Raw genomic sequence first — 23320 nt, 5'->3', positions numbered from 1 at the left:
AGTATGCAACTTCTAACTAATATATACACAGTATATGTATGATACACACACAGTATGCATAAACACCCAGTTCAGGACCTCTGGGGGATGAAGTAGGAAGGAAGGAAATGAAACAGAGAGGGCGATAGGCACTGTTCTGGGCATGTTCATTTCAGTCAGTCGCTCAGTCACGTCCGACTCTTTGCAACCCCATGAATCGCAGCACGCCAGGCCTCCCTGTCCATCACAAACTCCCGGAGTTCACTCAGACTCACGTCCATTGAGTCCGTGATGCCATCCAGCCATCTCATCCTCTGTCATCCCCTTCTCCTCCTGTCCCCAATTCCCTCCAGCATCGGTCTTTTCCAATGAGTCAATTCTTCGCATGAGGTGGCCAACGTACTGGAGTTTCAGCTTTAGCATCATTCCTTCCAAAGAAATCCCAGGGCTGATCTCCTTCAGAATGGACTGGTTGGATCTCCTTGCAGTCCAAGGGACTCTCAAGAGTCTTCTCCAACACCACAGTTCAAAAGCATCAATTCTTCGGTGCTCAGGCTTCTTCACAGTCCAACTCTCACATCCATACATGTAGGTGCTCACTGTTCTTTACCTCTTTTCCTAAGTCTGAAATATTTTTTTCTTAATCGAAACAGTTGATTTATAATATTACTTTCACGTGTACAACAAAGTGATTCAAAGTTTTAAATTTTGTACTCCATTTAAAGTTATAAAATATTGGCTATATTCCCTGTACTGTACAACATATCCTTGTAGCTTACTTTATACATAGTAAGTAGTTTGTACCTCTTTATCCCTTACCCATTATGCCCCTTCCCTATGCCTCTCTCCACTGGAAACCACTAGTTTGTTCTCTATATCTGGGAGCGTGTTTCTGTTTTGTTATATTGAGCAGTTTTATTTTTTAGACTCCCCATATAGTTGATAACATAGAGTACCTGTCTTTCTCTGGCTATTTCACTAAGCATCATACCTTCCATACCAATTATGAATTTGATAGGTTCATGCATATCATTGCAAATGGCAAAATTTAATTCTTTTTTATGGCCGAGTAGTTGAAGAATTTCTTCAACATAGAATTCAACAGCTTTTAGTTATTTTTTTAAAAGCCCTTCATGTAAACTAGTACAGCCACTATGGAGAACAGTGTGGAGATTCCTTAAAAAACTGCAAATAGAACTGCCTTATGACCCAGCAATCCCACTGCTGGGCATACACACCGAGGAAACCAGAATCGAAAGAGATACGTGTACCCCAGTGTTCACTGCAGCATTGTTTATAATAGCTAGGACATGGAAACAACCTAGATGTCCATCAGCAGATGAATGGATAAGAAAGCTGTGGTACATATACACAATGGAGTATTACTCAGGCATGAAAAAGAATGCATTTGAATCAGTTCTAATGAGGTGGATGAAACCGGAGCCTATTATACAGAGTGAAGTAAGCCAGAAAGAAAAACACCAATACAGTATACTAACACATATATATATGGAATTTAGAAAGATGGTAATGATAACCCCGTATGCAAGACAGCAAAAGAGACACAGATTTACAGAATGGACTTTTGGACTCTGTGGGAGAGGGAGAGGGTGGGATGATTTGGGAGAATGGCATTGAAACATGTATACTATCATGTAAGGAACAAATCACCAGTCTGTTCGATACAGGATACAGGATGCTTGGGGCTGGTGCACGGGGATGATCCAGAGAGATGATATGGGGTGGGAGGGGGGTTCAGGATTGGGAACTCATGTACACCCGTGGTGGATTCATGTCAATGTATGGCAAAACCAATACAGTATTGTAAAGCAAAATAAAGTAAAAAATAAAATAAAATAAAATAAACTGACATGTCTGTAAAAAAATAAAAATAAAAAATAAATAAAAGCCCTTCAGTCTCTTTATAGCAGTGGTTCTTACCTGTGTTGATTTTGACTCCTCTTTCCAGGGGACACTTGGCCATACCTGGAGACACTTTTGGTTGTCACAAATGGGGGTGGTGTTATTGGAACCTAGGTCGGGGACACCGCTAAACATCCTATAATACAGAGTGGTTCCCCTATAATGAAGGATCATGTGGCCCAAAACGTTGACAGTATTGAGTTTGAGAAATCCCATTCTTCAGCATAAGAAACGTCATTTTTTCAAAATTAGATTTTATCACTCTTCTTTCTAGTTGAAAGGAAATGGAACTCCATTTTGAAAATCATGAGAACCAGAAATGTGATCACATGGTGATGTCGTTCTACTTCTGACATCTATATTTTCAGAAGGTAAAATTGCTTGATAACTTCTTCAGGAAAAAACTTCCTAAGTAGGCAGTATAATTAATGTTTTAGTGTCAAAAATGAACTTACCTTTGGTTGGTTGATAAAGTTCCAGGAACATAGCAACAATGACCACGGTTTGCTTTTGACTGGAGTTTCTTTATGAGATGAAGTTTCCATGAAATAGTTAATTGCTTTCAGTTGCTCCATATCCAAGAAAGAGAAAAAAGGGAACTTGAGAAAGAAGCCGTTTCTCTACTCGTTTTCTTGCTACTGTTAGATTAGTATTCGACAGTGGTATTGTACAAAATTCTGGGGCTGCTACTGAAACGTCATTAAATTCCAACTTTACACATCTGGCATGCTGCCAAATGCAGTTCAGTGTGTAGATTACGGTCCAACAAATCAATACCCTAGAATTGTAGGTTTATGTACGCCTGTAATTAAAAAAGTATGCAATCACTTTCTTTGCCTATCTGATGAGAGGAAGAGAAACGAGCTGTTTTTCTAGGGTGGAGAGGTGAAAGTGTCAGCCTGAAACAGAAGTATTGTGACATTACTGGCGGTCCAGTGGTTGGGAATCTGTGTTTCCAATGTAGGAGGTGTGGGTTCAATTGGTCGGGGAACTAGGATCCCACATGTTGCATGACACAGCTGACATGATATATGTTGCATGACAAACTATATATATATTTACATATATAAAAATATATGTAAATATTAAATATATATATATATATTTGTAAAATACATGGCTTTTGATAAAGGCAGTCGCTCTTTACACCTTTCAGTCTAGCACTGACCTGCACCAATCAGAGAAGTTCCCTCATCTTCATGGACAAACTTTGGGAGTTTCTTCAGAGAACCTGGTTTGGTATTGCAGTATTTCCTTAGAAAATCTCTGCGCATTTGTGGGTAACGGGAAGACAAAACTAAACACTGCATCCTCATGAAAGGAGGGAGCTATAGCAGGAGAGGAGAGTTTTTGGACAGAGTGTGTGTGGAAGCTTACTTTAAACCATAGGCTCCTAGCAGAAAGGCAGGTCCTTTTCCCAATCCTGCAGAAAAAGCCCTAAAACTTCAACAGCATAGTCACTGTCTGCCATCTAGCAATTAAGAATGGCAGATGGGAAGACTAGATTCATTTGGTGCCTCTCTTGCAGAGATTAGGGTAAAACGTCAAGCTTCCAAAGCAACAGGTACTACCCTATTTCTGGAGGCTAAGGTCTGACGCATTCACATTAGAAAAGGATTTAGGACGTAATTCTACCCACTGGGCAAAACAAAATCAGCAATAGCAGCTTCCAATTCAAAGGCAATATTTATACACAGATACAATAAAATATACAATTTTATCTTTGTAGCAGGTAGTTGTGGTTGGCTGTCAGCCAGATGTGAAAACAATTTCAGAAAGAAAAAACTTTGTGAGGTTGGTCTGGTGTTTCCATCAGTTTGACCAGAATGCAAAAAAAAAAAAAAAAAAAGAGTATTCTCTTCCAGGAAATCAGTTTATTTTTCATCACAACAGAAAAATCTCTGTATAGAAATGTTTTGGTTATATTTCTCAATTTGGGTGTAGGGTGGCTCTGGGCATGAAAGATTTGCTATTTCTTAGTGCAGTCCCCTCAAACTCTTTCAAAGGTGGGGCTCCACTGCTTTTCTTTGTCAGTTTTCCCAAGGATTACATTTGCAAGTGGGCTAATGATACTAACTCTGCAGTCTGGGAAACTGAGTGTTAATATGATTGGAAATATGAAAGGTTTTTGATTAAATTATGGGACTACTATATAGATTTTGAATAGAATTTTATCCTTTATTCATTTTAAGATAGATTCACCTTACTCAAAGGAGACTTGATGAGTGATTTAAAAGGGACACTATTCAAGAGTTAGGGTGTAATGTAATTTTATTTACATTTCAAATGCAGAATCAAATTGCAGTATCTTCTGCCATACTTGAGAGGGAATGGATCTAAGTGTTTTTATTGGTGGTTGGGAGGCTAAAAATGGTTGACTTGTACTCATGCAAGAGGAAGACCAGCTCTCCTCATTCCATGATGCCAGGTTTAAGATGTGCCCACTGCACTGATAGTTCTTCCACAAACATAAAACATCATGTCAGATTTCATCAATACTTTTATCCCAGGAGTGAAAATTGGGAACTGCCACTGTCTTTTCCAGCTTCGTATTATCTATGGCTGCATAACAAATTACCTCTAAGTTTAGCAGCTTAATACAAGACTTATTTATCTTGGGTTTCTGAGTAATTTGGGTGTGGATCAAGGTCCCACACAAGCTATAATCAAAGTGTTGTCTGTGGTCATCTCGAGGCTCTAGTGAGGGGAGGATCCCCTTCCTGACCCGTCACATGTTGCTGGCAGGATTCAGTTCTTTGCATGTGGTAGACTGGGGGACTCCGCTGTTGCCAGGAAACCCTGGTTTCCTGTCACATGGACCTCTCCACAGAGCATCTCAGAACATGGCAACTGGCTTCCATCAGAGCAGGAAAGCATGACAGAAACAGTGGGCAAGCAAGACAGAAGACGAAGTCTTTCTGTCACCTAATCTTGGAAGAGACATGTCACTTTTGCCATATCCTATTCATTAGAAGCAAGTCACTAGGTCCAGCTCACATTCAAGGATAGGGGATGATACAGGATTGTGAATACTGGGAAGCAAGGATTGATGGGAGCCACCTTAGAAGTCTCTTATCACAAGTTTTTTTTTTTTAATATTAAAAACTGATTGAGAATGCAAGGTTGGTTTCAGACAATGAATGTGAAAGGCAGAGGCCACATATTTGAGTTAGTTGCAGCAAGTACTTGTGCACATTTTCAGAGCTAAATTGTCTTTTGAGGCATTACACGTAACAGACTGACAAAACTATTTTTGGGTTCAAAATCTGTGAATGCTTCTCCAAAACACGGCTTAATACAAAGCTTAATACAAATCCTAGATGAAGTCATCAATGGAAGCATTGAACAAGATTTGAAAAGCATGGTTCAATACCTAGATTTTTGATGGAAATTCCTCTAGCAAACAGCAGACACTCCAAATATTTCAATAAGGAATGTACCAGCTCAGTGACCTGCAGGCACCAGATGTTACAGAGTATGACAAAGCTTGGAGGGTGAGACAACTTTTGGATAAAAGCTGTTTCCTGATCCTACATAACACTAAAATTGCTCTGTAACTATTTGCAGTGATAACTACCCTTCTTTTCTTCTTCTTTGGCTCCTTGATCTGTGTGCCTTCCTTTGCTTTCTCCTCAGGGTGCACCTTTCAAGAGACCTACACCCCCATCCTCACTAAGCTGTGGCCACGACCGACGCATCCTGCACCTCAACAGACAGCGTGTTCTGACAGCCCACTGTACTACGAAAGACTTCATGGTCACTTCAGTGACTGGAGGCAGCAGCCTGGATTCTGCAGGCAAGCTAAGGCTGAATTTGTCTTTTTTAGTTCTTCCCCTGAAGATTCACTTGGAAACGTAATGATTTTATTTTTTATCATAACTATGATTAGCTTGGACGTGACTGGATAGGAAATGCCAACTTTTCCTGGGAAGGAAATTAGGATTCTTTGCCACTTTTAGAGATTTTGGAAATTGAGGCAAGTAAGGAATCAAAGTACAAGTTTTATTTCCAGTTTAAGGACCAAATTCTTTACTGTGAAGTATCAAATACAGTAGTAAGTTAATACTATATTAATCCATATAAGAAGTCTTATATGGTCTGGAAGTTCACCTCTTAAAGAAAAATCAATGCCTCAAAAGAATATACTTAAGACAGTATATACTAAACATGCACCCCAGTCATTAGTTCCTTGGGCTTTTGTAGTCATTAAGTCAATCACAGAAATATAAGGAAAAGTTGATTTAAAAAAAGCAAATTCAGAATTATGAGTTTGTTATTAGTAGAGATATATAAAACATGGACAACTGATTTTGCAGAAAGCTAAAAAAAGATATCCAAGATCAACCTGTCATATTAATTAGCTCACAACCCAAATCATTCTCCCAACGCAATAGCGCACACACATGTTTTAATTTCTAGATTATACACTGTTTCCTTTGGATTCAGAAAAGATCACAAAAGCAAACCAGTGAAAGCTCTTTCTATCTAGTGTCAAGGCTATAAATTGTTAACAAACATTCTTTATTAAGAATTAAGAGTCATTGTCTTCCAGAATTTGCAGGTGCCAAGAAATCATGGCAACAAAATTGAAGAACAACAAAGTATTACAGAAAAAGAGAGTAAAATATAATGCTTTGAAGAAAAATGTAGAATAAATTACATTTTAAACCAGAATAACTGACAAGCTTACAAGAAACATCTGGGCTGCTGTTTGGAGCGGCTTTTAAAACATCCAGCAAGCAAAAGCAGGGAGACAGCAGAGAGCAAGGGAAGGGTGCTGATCGAGCTCTGAGACATGGGGAACTACCTTCTTTTCTCTGGGCTTCAGTATCCTCATCAATAACACTGGGGCACATAATCTCTCTTGAATCTTCAAAAACCCCAAATCTCAAGATTCCTTCTGATCATGAACACCATTTTGTAAGAAGGCATACGCTCCTTAGATTGAGAATTATTCCCATGATCACAACTAGGCTTTTCCTATCCTGTTCATCAGCTGACACACTCCTGAAACAAGGAAGCATCCTCACCAGACAACAGCACCACTATAAAAATGTTCAGGCATTTAGGAGGTTGTTTTAACACCTAATAATCACATGAAACATGACAGACACTGACACAAGCTGTTAACAAGTCCAAGTCAAAGGAGTGTTTCTGATCTCTTTTGTGATTGAAAACGTGGAAAAATCCTTTGCTTTTTGTCAAACATCTCCCCTCTCAAAAGGTACGTGACGCTTTACTCCCACATTCTTTAGATGCTGGGGTTAGTGGGGTTCCTGCAATCTACGGGCACTTGGGGGTTGACACCCTGTGGTAAATCTGGGACCAACAGCCTAACAGATGTGCTCCTGAGCTGCGCACACTCCTCCAGATTCACCTTCTGTGTTTAACACTGGGCACCATATTCTCTGTGAAGGATGTAACAACTTCCACAAGATGGCTAAATTTTTTTCTTAAATTACTACAATTTATGGCTTTCACATCGGTAAACAATCTGCAAAGTTTTTTCACTGATGTCAAAGATGAAAGATTATATATACAGCAATTAGCACTGTTCTGGTAATAATGCCTAAAATTTATTAGTTCCATTCTGTTCTCTTTAGATTGTATATTGCCAAATGTTTGACTAAGAAATAAATGCGATCTAATGCCACCCACGGCTCAATGACTAACATATGGCAGTCTCGGGCTGGTGTAGTTACTGATCCTCTGGTTCTTTACTTCTATCCCTGCAGGTAAACTGATGAGAAACCAGTGTTCTAGGCCACACTCAGATGCGCCTTCACTGGCTTAGTATTTACCATTAAGGCCTCTCTGTGTATTTTTCATTTTCTTTAAATTACAAGGAAATGTCATTCAATATTAAGACCCTCCTTTCTTTAGTTTAAGAGAAAACTAGCCTCTTGCAGGTAAGTTTGAATTTTCTACTATGAAAAACAAGAAGACTTAATTGTTTTAGAAGCAGGAAAATTTAGAAACAATTTTTTTGTCCAAGCTTTACTTGCTTAGTGGCCTGAAACCATGTACTTCTGTGCTGTTTTAATGTTAAATGTCTTCATTAACGGGTTTGTATTTTGTAGGCCTCTTCATGCCCTTTTAAGAGAGTAGGACACAAATTTCAAAAATAAAAATACATTTACAAGTGCTACTTAAGCATACTGTATCATTTACTACTTTAGATGTTAAAGATGTATTTTCTTAATGAATATAATTTTATATAGGAAATATGATAATTCCCCTTTCACTAAGAATGAGATCACAGTTATCATTATATTAAGGACTTACTAAATGTTGTCTGGCCTGTTATCTACTAAAATGCCTATTCAACATAACTACTGAAAGAATTTAGCTATCTAATCTGGCTCTGGTTCATTAGTTCATTGAATACTACATTCATTAAGTCTTTTTACCTTCCCAAGTTGTATTTTTAAAATTGGAAATTATACTGAGTTTTAAAAACACTTAAGACAATACTATGTGTAAGTTTTCCTATCTTCTGGAGAGTATATACTTTTTAAAAAATGTGATATAATAAGCATTTTGAAGGAGTATTTTTTTATATAATATCATATTTAAGGTCACAGTTTTCATTAATCTGAGAAAATGTAAAGATGTGATATTTTTAAAAAGTCAGCGAAATCCAGTGAAACTTTAATTTCTCATTTCATGGAAAATTTAACTACAAAAAATATCAAACATGAGAATTTATCTTTTAAATGTCATGCCTGTATTAGTCATAATTCAATAAATGGATTCCTTTCCACATATATCTTAAGATCCTAAATCTCAGTGCCATAAATAATATGATTAAAGAATCATGTAACAATGTATATTTTAATTATCAGATTTGTGTAGTGATTTAGATCAATAGATACCAGTGAAAAATTTATCATAAACTAAGTGCAATAACAAGAGGAAACAAAAGCTTATGTACACATTACCAAGATTTTTACAATAAATTATAGTGTACAGTTCCATCACAGCATATTGGTATACAAAGCCGCTATTGTGAATACTGAAAAGAAATCTGTCGTGGAGGTCTTTAACCTTGATTTAATAAAGTTTGTACAGTATCAAATAATATCAAAAGTCTAAAAAAACACAATGATTTTTTTATATCATGTTTATAAATTATTGTTTATATACCATAAGAAAAATAAGGTCAAAAGTGCAGTTTAAAAAAAAGTGGAAATTGTTATTCTTGGTAAGAACTAGAAAAATGTATTGTCCCAAGTAAGAAGCAATCTAAAGGCTTATACAGTTTCTTAGGCATTTTCCTTTAACTCCCATACAACCTTGGTTACCATATGCTACAGGACAAACCAATACAAAGGGAGTGAACAACCTTTTTATAAAAATAGGAAACACAGATCTAGCAATGAGTAACAACGGAAATAAATATGATAGGCCGCCCCCAAAATGAATTAAATGACTTTTTACTCACAGGAAAAAGTGGGCTATCACTGAATGTGATAAAACCTAGGAAATTTCAAAAAATTTTAATTAAGTTTTTAGTTGTAACTGGCAATGGTGCATACATCCCAGGATTATGAAACTTTTTAGTATAATATAACCAAAACAAAATATGACTTAGAGGTGCTAAACCATATCACAGAAAATAAAGGTTAAGGATCCAGTAATTAAAAGGCAGCAGTATGGAAATTACTGAAGAAACAGATGGATGAAACATAATTCTGTGTCTTAACTGGCACTTACCACAGTAACTAGTTATATTTTGACAAACTCTAGAACAAATGCCTATACTGAAATACATGTGAAACATTAACCATTTATATAAGAAACTGAAATGGCAACATTACTGGCTTCTAAAACAAATTAAAGTTAGAGAACAGAAAAAGTAAAAGGAATGTGAAGAAAAATGTTTAAACTTATTGTGGGATCAAAATTTTGACAGAGCTGTATCAATCAGGAACCGTCTTCCTGCTGCTAACACGAGCTGAGCCTGGCGCAACACCGCTCCCCTCTCCAGACGCTACTATGTAACTGGTGCTTTGCGTGTAGGACACTGAGCACTAGACGCTTGTTTTTTGTTTTTTACTGCATGGACGAAGTTTCTTGGTTGGGTTAACATATAGACTGCCTGAGATAATAAAAACTTGACCATTACATTAATGCGAAATGAAGGTCTTTCTAGTTCTGACAGGAGAAAAGGGTTGGCTGTTGAAAACAATATGGACGCTCTGTAGGCTGCATACGTACATACTCAATGATCAACGTCACTTCAGCAGAAGACTAAAAATCGATGGACATGGACGCTTGTGCGGAGTCTTCCCGGCCCCTGACATAAATCTCACAGGGCATCTCCTCCATCACCCTGTCTTCAAGAGCCTGCTCAGGGCACTCATGTGCCTGCTTGAAAGTGTAGCTACTCTTTCTGAAGGTGCTGTTAAATGTTTTCATGGGCTGTGGTTGTGCAAAATCATTTCGGAAAGGAAGTTCCATGGAACTGAGGTTGGTCCTGCTTTGTTTGACGCTGGGCGCTTGCGACCCACAGTGATGGTCGTGGATGCACCGCGAGGCCGTCGAGGAGCGCCTCGTCTTCTGGTAGCTGTCCAGTTCCTCCGACAGGTCGGCCAGGTCGGCGGACATCTCTTTGTCTCTCAGTGAAAACAGTTCATAATGAGGAGGATCAAATACTTCTTGAAACCCAGTTTTATTAAAAGCAGTTTTGCATGCCATGACCTTTTTTCGAGGCTGTTTCACTTGTACTAAAATAGAAATAATGAGAAGGACCAAGACAATCCCCGACGTAACACCAATAATTGTTCCGTGAGTTTTAGTGATTTGTTCAAACAGTCCTGCTTTTTTCTTTTCTGCAGAAAGAGAAAGAAAAACAATGAGACTTTGAAAATTCATTCATGATTCCTGTCACAAATTGGTAAAATATTTTTAGGTAAAGCAGAACACCTGGGTCAAATACAACCCAGAAAATGCAATTTAAGATTAGGTATTTAAACAAAATAAAACTAGTATGACTTCTGGTTAAACTAACCAACATAAGGCAGCCAGACAGACTATAAAAGGAAAAGGACTTGGTTCTTTACTCAGAAGGTATATGAGTACACGGGCTTCCCTGGTGGCTCAGTGGTACACAATCTGCCTGCCAATGCAGGAGACGCAGGTTTGATCCCTGGGTCAGGAAGATCCTCTGGAGAAGGAAATGGCAACCCACTCCAGTATTCTTGGCTGGAGAAACCCATGGACAGAGGAGCCTGGTGGGCTATAGTCCATAGGGTTACAAAGAGTCAGACACAACAACAATAACATGTAAGCACATACAGTTTGCAAATCAAAGTAATACATGAATATAGAAAATGTCAAAACAAAATACTCTTTGTTTTTATCAAGTTTAGCTTTCTGCTCTATGGTAGATTTGAGTTAACCCATAGTATTCCTACTGATGGCCATTAAGCAAGGAGAACAAAAATGATTTCACTGACCCACTCAGATATGTTTACAACGATGGTCCACTGTTTTTGAATGGTTACCTGAAAATACTTCCTCTCGTGATAGCAATATCTTACATTAACTTTCTATAGTTATTTATTGAACTCTTGGGAGAATAAAAGGGAGATAAACTGTAGTACTGAAACAGTGATTTGATAACCAGCATTACCACAAGGCATATTTCTCTTTCAGGGAGTATATACTGAAATATAGCATAGGAAATTCATGGAATAAAAAACGCAGTCCTTATAAGGAGTCTGTTTTACACTGTAAGACTGAATCTATCAGTTGAATTTTGCTAAATAGTATTTCCATTTAATTTTAAAAATAAGAATACTCTAGGTCACAATCTACATTATTATGACAATAAGGTATCTTTACAATATAAACAACCATGACTAACTTGTGGACAACTTTTAGGCAAAAAATATAGTCTACAAAAACTGCTTTTGTTGAGAATAATATTCAGTTTTACCACATCCCAGAGGTCTGTGATTCATTAAGGAGAACACTGATTTTACATGTCTTCATTCTGCCAAAGCAGTTATGCCAAGTACAGTTGTAGAAAAAGATTTTTTTTTCTTAGTGAAAGGCAATGGCCACACCTCTAAGGGCTGTCCTTCACCAGCAGACTCACCTTTACAATGATTTTCATCCCAAGGGTATGCACAGTTTTGAATCCCATTACAGACTAAAGAATTATTGATGCACATGTTGCTATGGCAAAAGAAAGTGCTGCCTGTACAGGGAGCTGTAGAAAAAAGGAAACTTTGTCGCTAAGAAGAGAAAGCACACAGATTATGACATCCGGATTCATTTTACATTTGCTCTTATAAAGTCAATATCCTATCTCAAAGGCTTTTCTGTGAAGATACTCTGTACTACACAAACAATAAGACAAAGGCCCGTATTCTCTGCTGCTGACTCATGTAAACTTTTACCAAGGTTGGGCACCAAGAGATTGCTCTTAGCGTAATAACAATATGAATATATGGTCATCCCTCGGTATCTGTGGGGCATTGGTTCCAGGACCTGTGGCCAACACCAAAATGTGCAGCTGCTCAAGTCCCATAGGCGGCCCCTCTGAATCAATTATGCAATGTGTACTACTGCGGTATTTACTACTGAAAAAAGCCATGTGTAACTGGACCTGCACAGTTCAAACTCCTGTTACTCAGGGGTCAACCATATCTGATACAGGTCTTACGAAACTAGTACACAGCACATTTTTTCAAAATGTAAAAGAAAATATTAGTGAAGACCTGGAGACACTGAACCCCTGTGCTTTGCTGGCAGGAATGTAAAACGGTGCAGCTGCTGTGGTAAATAGTATGGCAAATGGTAAACAGTTCTCAAAAACTTATACAGATTACTATAGCGCCAGCATTTCCACTTCTAGGTATACAGTCTTAAGAACTGAAGGCAGAGACTCAAAGAGATACTTGCTGTTCACTGCAGCAATATAATGCACAGGAGCCAAAAGGTGAAAGCAATGGAAATGTCTGTTGAAGGATGAACGGATGACCACAGACAAAATAAAAATGCACTCTTTGGAATTAAAAAAAAGTTTTTAAACAGTACACATATAGAATATATGCCATTGAATTTCATACTTGGTATAATTCTTTAAAAATCCTTAATGGTCTCAAAGCTTATCACAAGGACAATAAGTATTAGATACAGAAATCAGCTGTTAGATGGACAGAAAAGCCAATGAAGATGCATCGTGGTATTTAGTCAATTGCAGAATTAGCAGGTGAACCCACTTCTGTGTGTCATGTATGTCATAAAACTGTATCACACAAATGTGTGCACTTTAAAATATAACAGATGTCCTAAGGAATATATAGTATTTTTAGATTCCTCATTTCTAAAAACTGGAGTTTCCTGTTGTTTAATTTTCACACCACAATTCTATTATATACTAGATCATATTACACACTGAGCTTTTATTTTATCCAGTTCACAAGTGGGAATACAAGGAAGCTGTTTTCAAGACAGGGTGGGTAAAGTTATAAATAGCATTCTACTCTGATTTTCTGAGTCAAACTATTATTAGTTCTTATGGTTTATCAACAGAACATAATGTGACAGTACCCTGATGGCGCTTCACAGCTTCAAAGGTGGCAAAAAGCCAGGTTTCCTGCTCAGTGTTTCTTACTGGTTGAATAGAGTGGAAAGTACCCTTTTCAAAAATATCAGAGAGTTCTTTATAACTGCTCTCTACATTATTTAAAGCAATTAGAAAGCAGCACAAGCAATGATATTGTCAGTTTCGTTTTGTAGAAATGCGAGTTGTATTTAAAATCACAAATGTACTAAGCTTTATGGATTTTCAGTGGACAAGCATAACTGTTCATAATGAGAATGAAAGTATCAGTTATTGACATGGGTTGCTAATGACATGCTTCAATTCTAAACTATATAAAATGGCTGAATTACATAAATAAAGGACAAAGAGAATAGCAAAAACACTGCCAGTTCTGAACTGCTCTCTGCTTGCAGCCTGAGGACTTTCTCCTTTACTCACTGCTGGGTCATGGTGCAGGAGAGGGGAGGGGGTTGCCACTTTAGCTTCCCTCTACTTCTGATGGGATGTGGCAATGATGCTAAGAGATGGTTCTGTCCTTCAGCTAAGCCTGCAGGGGACCTGTAGGGCAATATGTCACTGAAAATCACATTATGGATTTATTCTGACAAAAACATCTTCTGCTGCTTTCACAGTTTTAGTCCTGGAAATTATGTTCCTAAAACCATTCCCTTCCTTAAAGAGTAAAGTATATATTAGTACTCAGTGCTTGGGAAGAAGTCAAACATATCCTGGTTGCTATTCTGTATTATGCATTTTGGCCAAGTTGTACTATTTTAGTCACATCTGCAGTCTACAGTCAATGAATAGATAGGAAGTGAACCTCTTATGCAGAATTAATGCATTTATATAAATCTCCTGGGAAATATTTTCATGGATGGATTCATAGTAATTACAAACCATTAACAGTTTAGAGTTAATACAAGGAAATCAAACCTCAGGGAAATCAAACCAGTCAATTCTAAAAGAAATCAATCCTGAATATTCATTGAAAGGACTGATGCTGAAGCTCCAATACTTTGGTCATCTGATGCAAAGAGCTGATTCATTAGAAAAGACCCTTGATGCTGGGAAGGACAAGGCAGGAGGAAAAGCGGGCAACAGAGGATGAGATGGTTGGGTGGCATCACTGACTCAATGGACATGAGTTTGAGCAAACTCCAGGAGATGGTGAAGGACAGGGAAGCCTTGTGTGCTGCAGTCCATGGGGTGGCAAAAGCTCAGATTCAACTTAGCAACTGAACAACAGTTTGGAGAATAACAAAAGAGAGTTAACAATGCGAATTAATGACACAGAGTCGGACACGACTGAAGTGACTTAGCAGCAGCAGCAGCATGTGAAAAGAAAACTGAAGCTCTCAAATGTGCTTATCAAGTGGACATTTTTAAATTGAAACTTTTATCAAAGTTCACAAAATTCTTTATTTTGATCACACATATTTTTTTGGAGTGGTGTTTTCTTTTTGTTCTTGGGTAATAAAGCTACATTTGGGATACGGAATTAAGCCTACTGTAGCCTTCAATTAGTCTGAACTTTAATGATTAGTATAAACATATCACTTGAAGGAGGTTTGTCATCTGTTTACTTATTAGATCTGTATTAAAGAGAAATCATTAGTTTTACAGAGAAAATAACTAAAACACATTAGAGAAGAACTTTACATGTAAGATTTAGACAACTGCTACCCAAAGTAAATATAATGTGAGTCAAGAATGAGAACAAGTAGCCATATTAGTCTTTAAAAAGAAACAGGTGGAATTAATTCTACTGACTGTTTAGTCTTTAAGTCCTATCTGACTCTTCTGTGATCCCATGGACTACAGCCAGCCAGGTTCCTCTGCCCAGGTGATTTCCTAGGCAAGAACTCTGGAGTGGCTTGCCATTTCCTACTCCAGGCAAATCTTCCTGACCCAGGGATGCAACCTGTGGCTCCTGCATTAGCAGCTGTCTTCTTTACCTCTGAGCCATCAGGGAAGTCACTGATAGTTTATTAACCTAATATATTTGTGTAGAAAGTTAACACAGCAGGACTAAGGCTGCTACCTTGAGAAGGGTCTGTGTGCAAGGGTGGCCCTTAGCTGGCATCTGGAAACTTGGCTTCCCTCCATTCCCTGACTGACAAGGGTAGTTCATGGTGCCTAGAGTTTGTGTTAATATCATTTATGCCAAATATTAACAACTGCTTTCCTTCTGTGAGTCTAGAATTTTGGTATATTCAAGGCAGAGAGTGCCTATGTGAACAGTCCCCAGTAAAAACCTTGGGTGCTGAATCTCTAAAGTCGGCTTTTCTGGGCAGAAGCATTGAACAGGTTACTATATTTTTTGGTTGTTGGAGAAATGAACATGTTCAGTGTGTCCCTCCTGGGAGGGGTGAGCATAATCCCTGTGAAAGGATTTCTCCAAACTCAAAGACAGTCTTTTCCCTTTCACTGTAATTATCTTAGCTATTAAAATGAATATATGCTGGTCCTAGAAATCACCTAACATATGGGTGGTGCTGTGGAAACCTGAAACAATATCCAAAATGCTATCATTTTAACATGTAATCAATATAAAACATTATTAAGAACATATTTTACATTCTTTATTTCATACCAAGTCTTTGAAATCTGGTATATATTTCTGTAACTGTAGCACATTTCAGTGTAGACTGGCTGCACTTCAAGTGCTCAGCAGCTACACGCAGCTGATGGACCCTGTACTGGGCAGCGTGGGTACAGATGCTGGGAGTAAAGGTACTGAGGACAAAGTAAGAAGGCTTAAAGGTTTTCCTGCTAACTACATCCTTGTATCAAGCGCTGACTTGTCTGACTTGTAGTTACTTGAAACAATGAAACAACCTTGGTTGGGTTGCTTTTTATTTTTCAAGCTTGAAAAGTTTTCAAAATAAAACAATTTTTATAAACAAACTGAGGTTATATCTATAGGTCAAAAAGAAGCAACAGCACAGCCTACTGCAGCAAACACCACCGCTGAAGTGGACTTCCCTACTGCTTGAAGAATTCACTACACTCAAAATAACTCAACATTTCCTCCTTTGACTGTTCAATTTTCAGTTTCCAAGTCAGTGAGGCCCCAGATTTTAAGTACCTCTGAGTCACTCTCTTGTGACTTTGCATCCGTGTGGAGTATGTCTCCACAACTCTTCTTTCAACTCATTGTTACTTCTTTGATTCATATCTTCCTGGTTTCCCACCTCAACCATCGAAGTAACCTCCTAAATAGCCTCCATGCCCCAATAAAAGCACAGCTTTTTTCAGAATAACATCCTTCAAAACTCCCCAATGCCTATAACATGAAGCCTAACTTCAGCCTTTCGTTTAAAGGTCTTCAAGCTCTAGCTTTAATCTACCGTTCCTGGTTCATTTCTCTCTGTTCTCTCCCACTACTTCCTGTGGCCCAAATTAGCTCTGCTTCTATACCTTTTCCATCACAGCAACTCTGAAAATAACAACCTCACTTAACATTTCCACCTTGTAAAAAAATCAACCTTACCCTCAAGGCTTAACTCAAAGGACCTTTCTGCAAGGACTACCTGCTCCATAAACAATATTGCCCACTAGAGGTAGCCTGGATATTTACTAAGAAAGCACTCTGTTTTCTGTCTTAAATGGTCTTTGTCATAGTCAATTCTGTATTTATTTCATTTGCATATATATCACTTCACTTAAGTGACTGTAAGATCCTTTAGGACAGGGATTGTATCATCCATGTTTGTATCTTCATAGCAAATACTTCATTTGGTAAAAGTTAAATAAATGAATGGAAGGCAGGTAGGAAGGCTGGTTGGCTAAATTAACTTCATAATTCAACTGACCATCTAGCAATTCAGAAGATCTTAGAAGAGCTCAGCTATAATAAAGCCTATATATGGTCTCATACAACATGATTTTAACACAGAATCCAGGGAGCAATAATATAATACCTTGAAATTATAACTAAAGGGTAAAACGATCAATTCCCACATTTCTCAAGAAAAATACCTGATAATATCTTACTAGTGTACTGAAATATGTATTAACTTTGAAGTTGCAGAAATCATATAGGTTACCATTGTACCATATTCACCAGTCAGGATACAAAATATCTTTGTCTCATAAGGACAACAGATAAGATATGCCACTTATTTTTAAAAATATGTATAATATGAACATACACATGTAATTATATCCAGGAAGTTTGGGTGAATTTTCATATGCCGACTTCCTTCATTCAGGAGATGACTGTGAGGAAAGCAACCTGTTAAACAGGCTAATCAGTCCTGCCTAAATGTAGATTAAAGTTAAGGGCCATTCAAAACCAAGTCAAAACCATGATGGTGTGAAAGCAGTTTTTTGTCAAAGCTAATGTAATGTGATCTGCACTTATAAGCAAAGTCAGCAAAATAATTATTAGGAACTACTGATAAGTCACTTATACTTCTTATAGGAGATCCCAAAACACAGAACCATTTTGCCTTGTGAGGATTTGTTCATCTGAATTAACAAGAGTTTCCCTGGTGGCTCAGATGGTAAAGGGTCTACCTGCAGTCTAGGAGACCTGGCTTGGATTCCTGGGTCAGGAAGATCCCTTGGAGAAGGAAATGGCAACCCACTCCAGTATTCTTACCTGGTGAATTCCATGGATAGAGGAGCCTGGTGGGTTACAGCCCATGGGGTTGCAAAGAGTTGGACATGACTGAGCAACTAAAACACACACACAGATATCAAGTTTTTAAGGAAAGAATTCTAAAATCTGTTCTCAAAGTTTCTCCACTTATAAGCTGGGTCCGTGTGTCTACACATGAACTACAACATCCTGTAATGTGAAAAAGTTCCCACGTGCTCATAAAATAATAAAGACACCTTTAAAGACTTTAGCAATCAGAAAAAAGCCAAAATCTCCATTGTAAACAGAAGATGTCTAAAGAATATATTGTAATCACAAGAAAGATGTCTGAAGAATATATACACAGAAGGAAATGCAAATGTGTCACTACAAAAATCAACTAAGCACAAAAGACTGTAAGGATGGAAATGAGGGATAACAAAGCTGTAAGGCATATAGAAATCAACAGCAAAATTGTAGAAGTCTTTCCTTAGTAGCTACTTTAAATGTAAATGGATTAAACGTTCCATTCAAAAGGCAGAGATTAGCAGAAAAGCAAGAAAACAACCAAGATCCAACTATATGATGTTCTGTAAGAGATCCAGTTTAGATCCAGAGACATAATTAGGTCGAAAGTAAAAGAACAGAGAAAGACGTTCCATGCAAATAGACACCAAAGAGAGCTGGGATAGTGATATAAATACAGGTGCATATCAGAGATATTGTTGGTTTGGCTTCAGACTACCACAATGAAGCAATTATTCAAGGACTCACATGAATTTTTCGGTTTCCCAGTGCATATAAAAGTTACATTTATGTTTTACTGTAGACTATTAAGTGCACAAGTAGTATCACATCTAAAAAACTCAACTTAATTTAACTTAATTTAAAAACATCATACTGCTAAAAAATGCTAGCCATCATCTAAGCAAGTCTTTTACAACAGTAACATCAACAATCACTGATGACCATAAACAATAATAGTGAAAATGTTTGAAGTACTGTGAGAATTACCAAAGTGTGACAGAGAGACATGAAGTGAGCAACTGTTAGAAAAATGATGCCAGTAGATTTTTCAACACAGGGTTGCCCTGGGGTTTATCCAGTGACTCAGCAAGAACGAATCTGCCTGCAATGCTGGAGATGTGGGAGCCACAGGTTTGATTTCTGGTCAGGAAGATCCCTTGGAGGAGTAAATGGAAACCCATTCCAGTATTCTTGCCAGGAAAACACCATGGACAGAGGAGCCTGGTGGGCTATAGTCCAGGTTGCAAAGAGTCAGACGTGACTGAGTAACTCAACACATACAGGGTTGCCACAATTTGTGAAAAATGCAGTATCTGTTAAGATAGGCCTGTATCAGACAAACAGACTTTAAGCCAAAACTGTCACAAATGACAAAGAAGGACACTGTACCTTGATAAAAGGGTCAATTCACCAAGAAGATATAATAATTATAAACGTATATGGACCAAAAATCAAAGCCCTAAAATATAAGCATTGTTAGAATTTAAGGAAGAATTAGACAGTTCTATAACAGTTGGAGACATCAATACTCTACTTTCAATAATGAATAAAACCACACAGAAGATCAATAAGGAGGGAATTCCCTGGTGGTCTAGTGGTTAGGACTCTGCAATCTTCACTGCCAAAGGCCCAGGTTCAGTCTCTCGTTAGGGAACTAAGATCCCACAAGCTGTGAGGGGCACACCTTCAAAAGACCAATAAGGAAATAAAGAACTTGAACAGTACTATAAACCAATTGAAACTAATAGACATAAAAACCCCACCTGACAACAGCAGGAGATATTTTTCTCAAGTGCACATGGAGCATTCTCTAGGACAGACCATATGTTAGGCCACACAAAGTCTTAATTTTAAAAGACTCGTATCATACAAAGTATCTTTTCCAATCACAGTGAAACTAGAAATCAGTAATAGAAGGAAAACTGAAAAATTTACAAATATGTGGAAATTACACTACACACTCCAACCAACATTTCAAAGAAGCTACCGCAAGGAAAATTAGAAAATACCTTGAGACAAATGAAAATACAACGTATGAAACTTATGGAAAGCAGTGAAAGCAGTGATAAGAAGGAAATTTAAAGCTATAATGCCTACATTTTAAAAAAAGGAGACAATAAAGGAGAAAGACTTCATTCAAATCATAGAGAATCAGAAAAAGTAGAGCAAACTAAGTGTTCCTCATTTCCCAGGTCATTCCTGGAACCAAGGCTGCAATAGCCAATGTCTGTGTTGGAGATGTAACCACAGCCATTGATGGGGAAAACAGCAGCAGTATGTTGTACTTAGAAGCTCAGAACAAAATCAAGGGCTGCACAGACAACATGACTCTCACAGTAGCAACAGAACAGAAATATGGTCTCCTCTGGTGACAGAGGAAGGGAAACATCACTCATACAAGATGAATTAGCCTCTGAACCCCAAGAGATCCTATACAAAGGAAGCACCCCGAACCAGAGTTATGCCCTTTCCCACCTCACCTTCCTCCAGCTCTTCCCCAGGGTCGTCACAAACCAGTGCAACAACCCAGTTAGCTTCTACTCCTCTGAAAATATCTAAAACTGTAACAATGCCTTGGAGTCAAAGAGGCAGCCAGCAGGCAGATGAACAGCACATCTTTAGACCATCCTCAGCTTCCAAGCAGACTTGTCTTTGGCAAAGAGTCTGAAGTTTACAAGATGCTTCTGGAGAAACAGGAGTTAAATGAGCCTCTGAGACAGCCCACTTCATTCCTGGTTTTGCAGGAAATTCTAGAGTCTGAGGAGAAAGGGGATCCCAACAAGCTCTCAGGACTCAGAAGTGTTAAGGCTCCAGTCACCAAAGGGGCTACATTGACTAGAAATGCCCGGAAGCTGCTCGCGTGTGACAAGTGTGGCACCAGCACTGTCAGCGTGTCGGTGAAGCTGCGGGAGCGTCACAGCCACCCCAAGTGTTATGTGTGCGCCAACTATGGCAGCAGTCTGAAACAGAAGGGCCATTTCTTTGTGGAGGATCAGATCTACTGTGGAAAGCATGCCCAGGAGCGAGTCACCCCACAGAGGGCTACGCTGTGGCCAGTGTTCCCCGAATGAGCCAGCAGTTCTGGACCCAATGCTGTTTTCCACACAGCCTCGCTGCATCTTGTCCTCTGAACACTGTGGCCCCTCTCTTCCAAATTCTCACTTACATTGGTTTTATCACTGATTATTAAACTTCACGTCCCCCTCTGTGCTAAGTGACCCACTCTGGCTGTGTGACGCCTGCTGTTACAATTAAAGGAAGGCAGTCTTGCTCAGCGTCCCCTTGCCAGCATCACTGTCTTCTCTTCCCCTCCATTCATCTCTGCTGCAAATGGACATCAGCCAAATTTGAACCAAATTTAATGTCTGACAATGATTTTTATTTTACTCAATAATTTAACAGATTTAAAAAACTCAAAAGTTCCATGTATTTGTCAGAAGGATTAAAATATAAAGATTAGAGATAAATAAAAATAGAGGGGGGAAAAACTGGAGAAAATAAAAAACACCAATCTTGGTCCTTTGAAAAGATCAACAAACTAGGCAGACTTTTAGATACAATGACTAAGGAAAAGATTAGAGACTCAAATTACTAAAATCAGAAACGCAAGTTGGGACATAGTATAGACTGTACATATATAAAAAGAATTAGAAAAGAATACTAAGAAAAATTTGTATACCCAAAATAGGCTAACTTAGATGAAATAGACAAATTCCTAGAAACACACAATCGACCAAAACTGACAAAAATGAAAAAAGATCTCAAGAGATTTCTAAATAGCAAGGATACTGAATCAGTAATCAAACATGTTTCAACAAAGTAAAGCCCTAGACCAGATGGCTTCTTTATCAAACACATAAGAAAAATTAACAACAGTCCTCGAACTTTTCCAAAAAGTTGAAGAGGAGGGCTCGATTCTTACTCATTTATTGGCCAGCATTACTCTGATATCAAAGCCAGACAAAGAAACAACAAGAAAACAAAACTACAGACCAATATCCCAACATCCCTTATGAATATCAATGCAAAAATCCTCAAGAAAATACTAGCACTGAATTCAGCAACATTTTAATGTGAGGATCAAGTGGGATATAAGGATAGTTTAACATATAAAAATCAATTAATGCAATACACCTCAATAACAGAATGAAGGAGGCAAAACTCACACGATCAACTCATGTGAATCAGAAGAAGCATTTGACAAAATTCAACAGCATTTCATGATTTAAAAAAACCTCAATAAAGCAGGAATACAAGACCACTTTTTCAATATGATAAAGGCTATATATGAAAACCCCACAGTTAGCATCATACTCAATGGTAAAGGCAGAAAGTTTTCCCCCTAAAATCAGGAATAAGACAAGAATGTCTGTTTCCATTTCTGTTTAATATAGTGTACTAGCCAGAGCAATTAGGTAAGAAAATGAAACAAAAGCACTCAAATTGGAAGGGAACCTATAAAGTTATCTCTGTTGGCAGATTACACGATCTTACAAATAGTAAACTTGAAAAGACCACAACACAGACATACATTCAGAGCAAATAAACTAATTCAGCAAAATTGTAGGATACAAAAATCAACAAAAATTAGTTACATATCTATACACTAGTAAGGAACAAATGATGATACTATCCACAGGCTCATTGTGTTTCCTATCAAAATTCCAAAACTATTTTTTGCAGAATAGAAAAACTTATTGTAAGATTCATGGAATCTCAAGGGACCCTGAATAGTTAAAGTTGAAAAAGAACAGAGTTGAAAGATTCTTAAGTTCAAAACTCACTACAAAGCTACAGTAATCGGGATTTCCCTGGTGGGCCAGTGGCTAAGACTCTGCACTCATAATGCAGAGGGCCCCTGTTCAAGCCCCAGTCAGGGAACTAGATCCCACATGCTGCAACTAAAAAATCCTGTATGCTGCAATGAAGACCGAAGATCTCACATGCTGCAGTTAAGACCTGGTGTAGCCAAATAAATAAATAAATATTAAAAAAAAAGCTACAGTAATCAAAGTAATTGGCATTACAATAGACAAATAGATCAATGGAATAAACAGCCTCTCAAATAGACTGTCACATGTATTAATATATGGACAACTGATTTTTGACAAGGGTTATGAGATGATTAAAAGGGGAAAGGACAGTCTTTTCAAGAAATGATTCTGGAAAACTGTATATTCACATGCAAAAGAATGAAGCTGAAGAAATTAATTTGAAATGAATCAAAGACCTAAATGTAAGAGTGA

At 37.9% G+C, this 23320-nt stretch overlaps 1 protein-coding gene and 1 pseudogene across 2 annotated transcripts in view; one reads left to right on the top strand and one right to left on the bottom strand.

Annotated features, from left to right (window-relative positions):
• The window catches only part of NETO2 (neuropilin and tolloid like 2), a 67974-nt gene continuing 51056 nt past the window's right edge, over window positions 6403-23320 (bottom strand). For both annotated transcript variants that reach the window (XM_018061971.1, XM_018061972.1), the window contains exons 8-9: window positions 12008-12121; window positions 6403-10736 (exon numbers count right to left, since the gene is read on the bottom strand). In XM_018061971.1, the coding sequence (XP_017917460.1) occupies window positions 10156-10736; window positions 12008-12121 (695 nt within the window). In that variant the 3' untranslated portion in view covers window positions 6403-10155. The remainder of the gene's footprint in view (window positions 10737-12007; window positions 12122-23320) is intronic.
• Window positions 20161-21367, top strand: LOC106503095 (annotated as a pseudogene).

The sequence above is a fragment of the Capra hircus genome, chromosome 18, assembly GCF_001704415.2.
Source record: "Capra hircus breed San Clemente chromosome 18, ASM170441v1, whole genome shotgun sequence".
NCBI classification, from domain to species: Eukaryota; Metazoa; Chordata; class Mammalia; order Artiodactyla; family Bovidae; genus Capra; species Capra hircus.
This window is presented reverse-complemented; position numbering and strand designations above follow the sequence as displayed.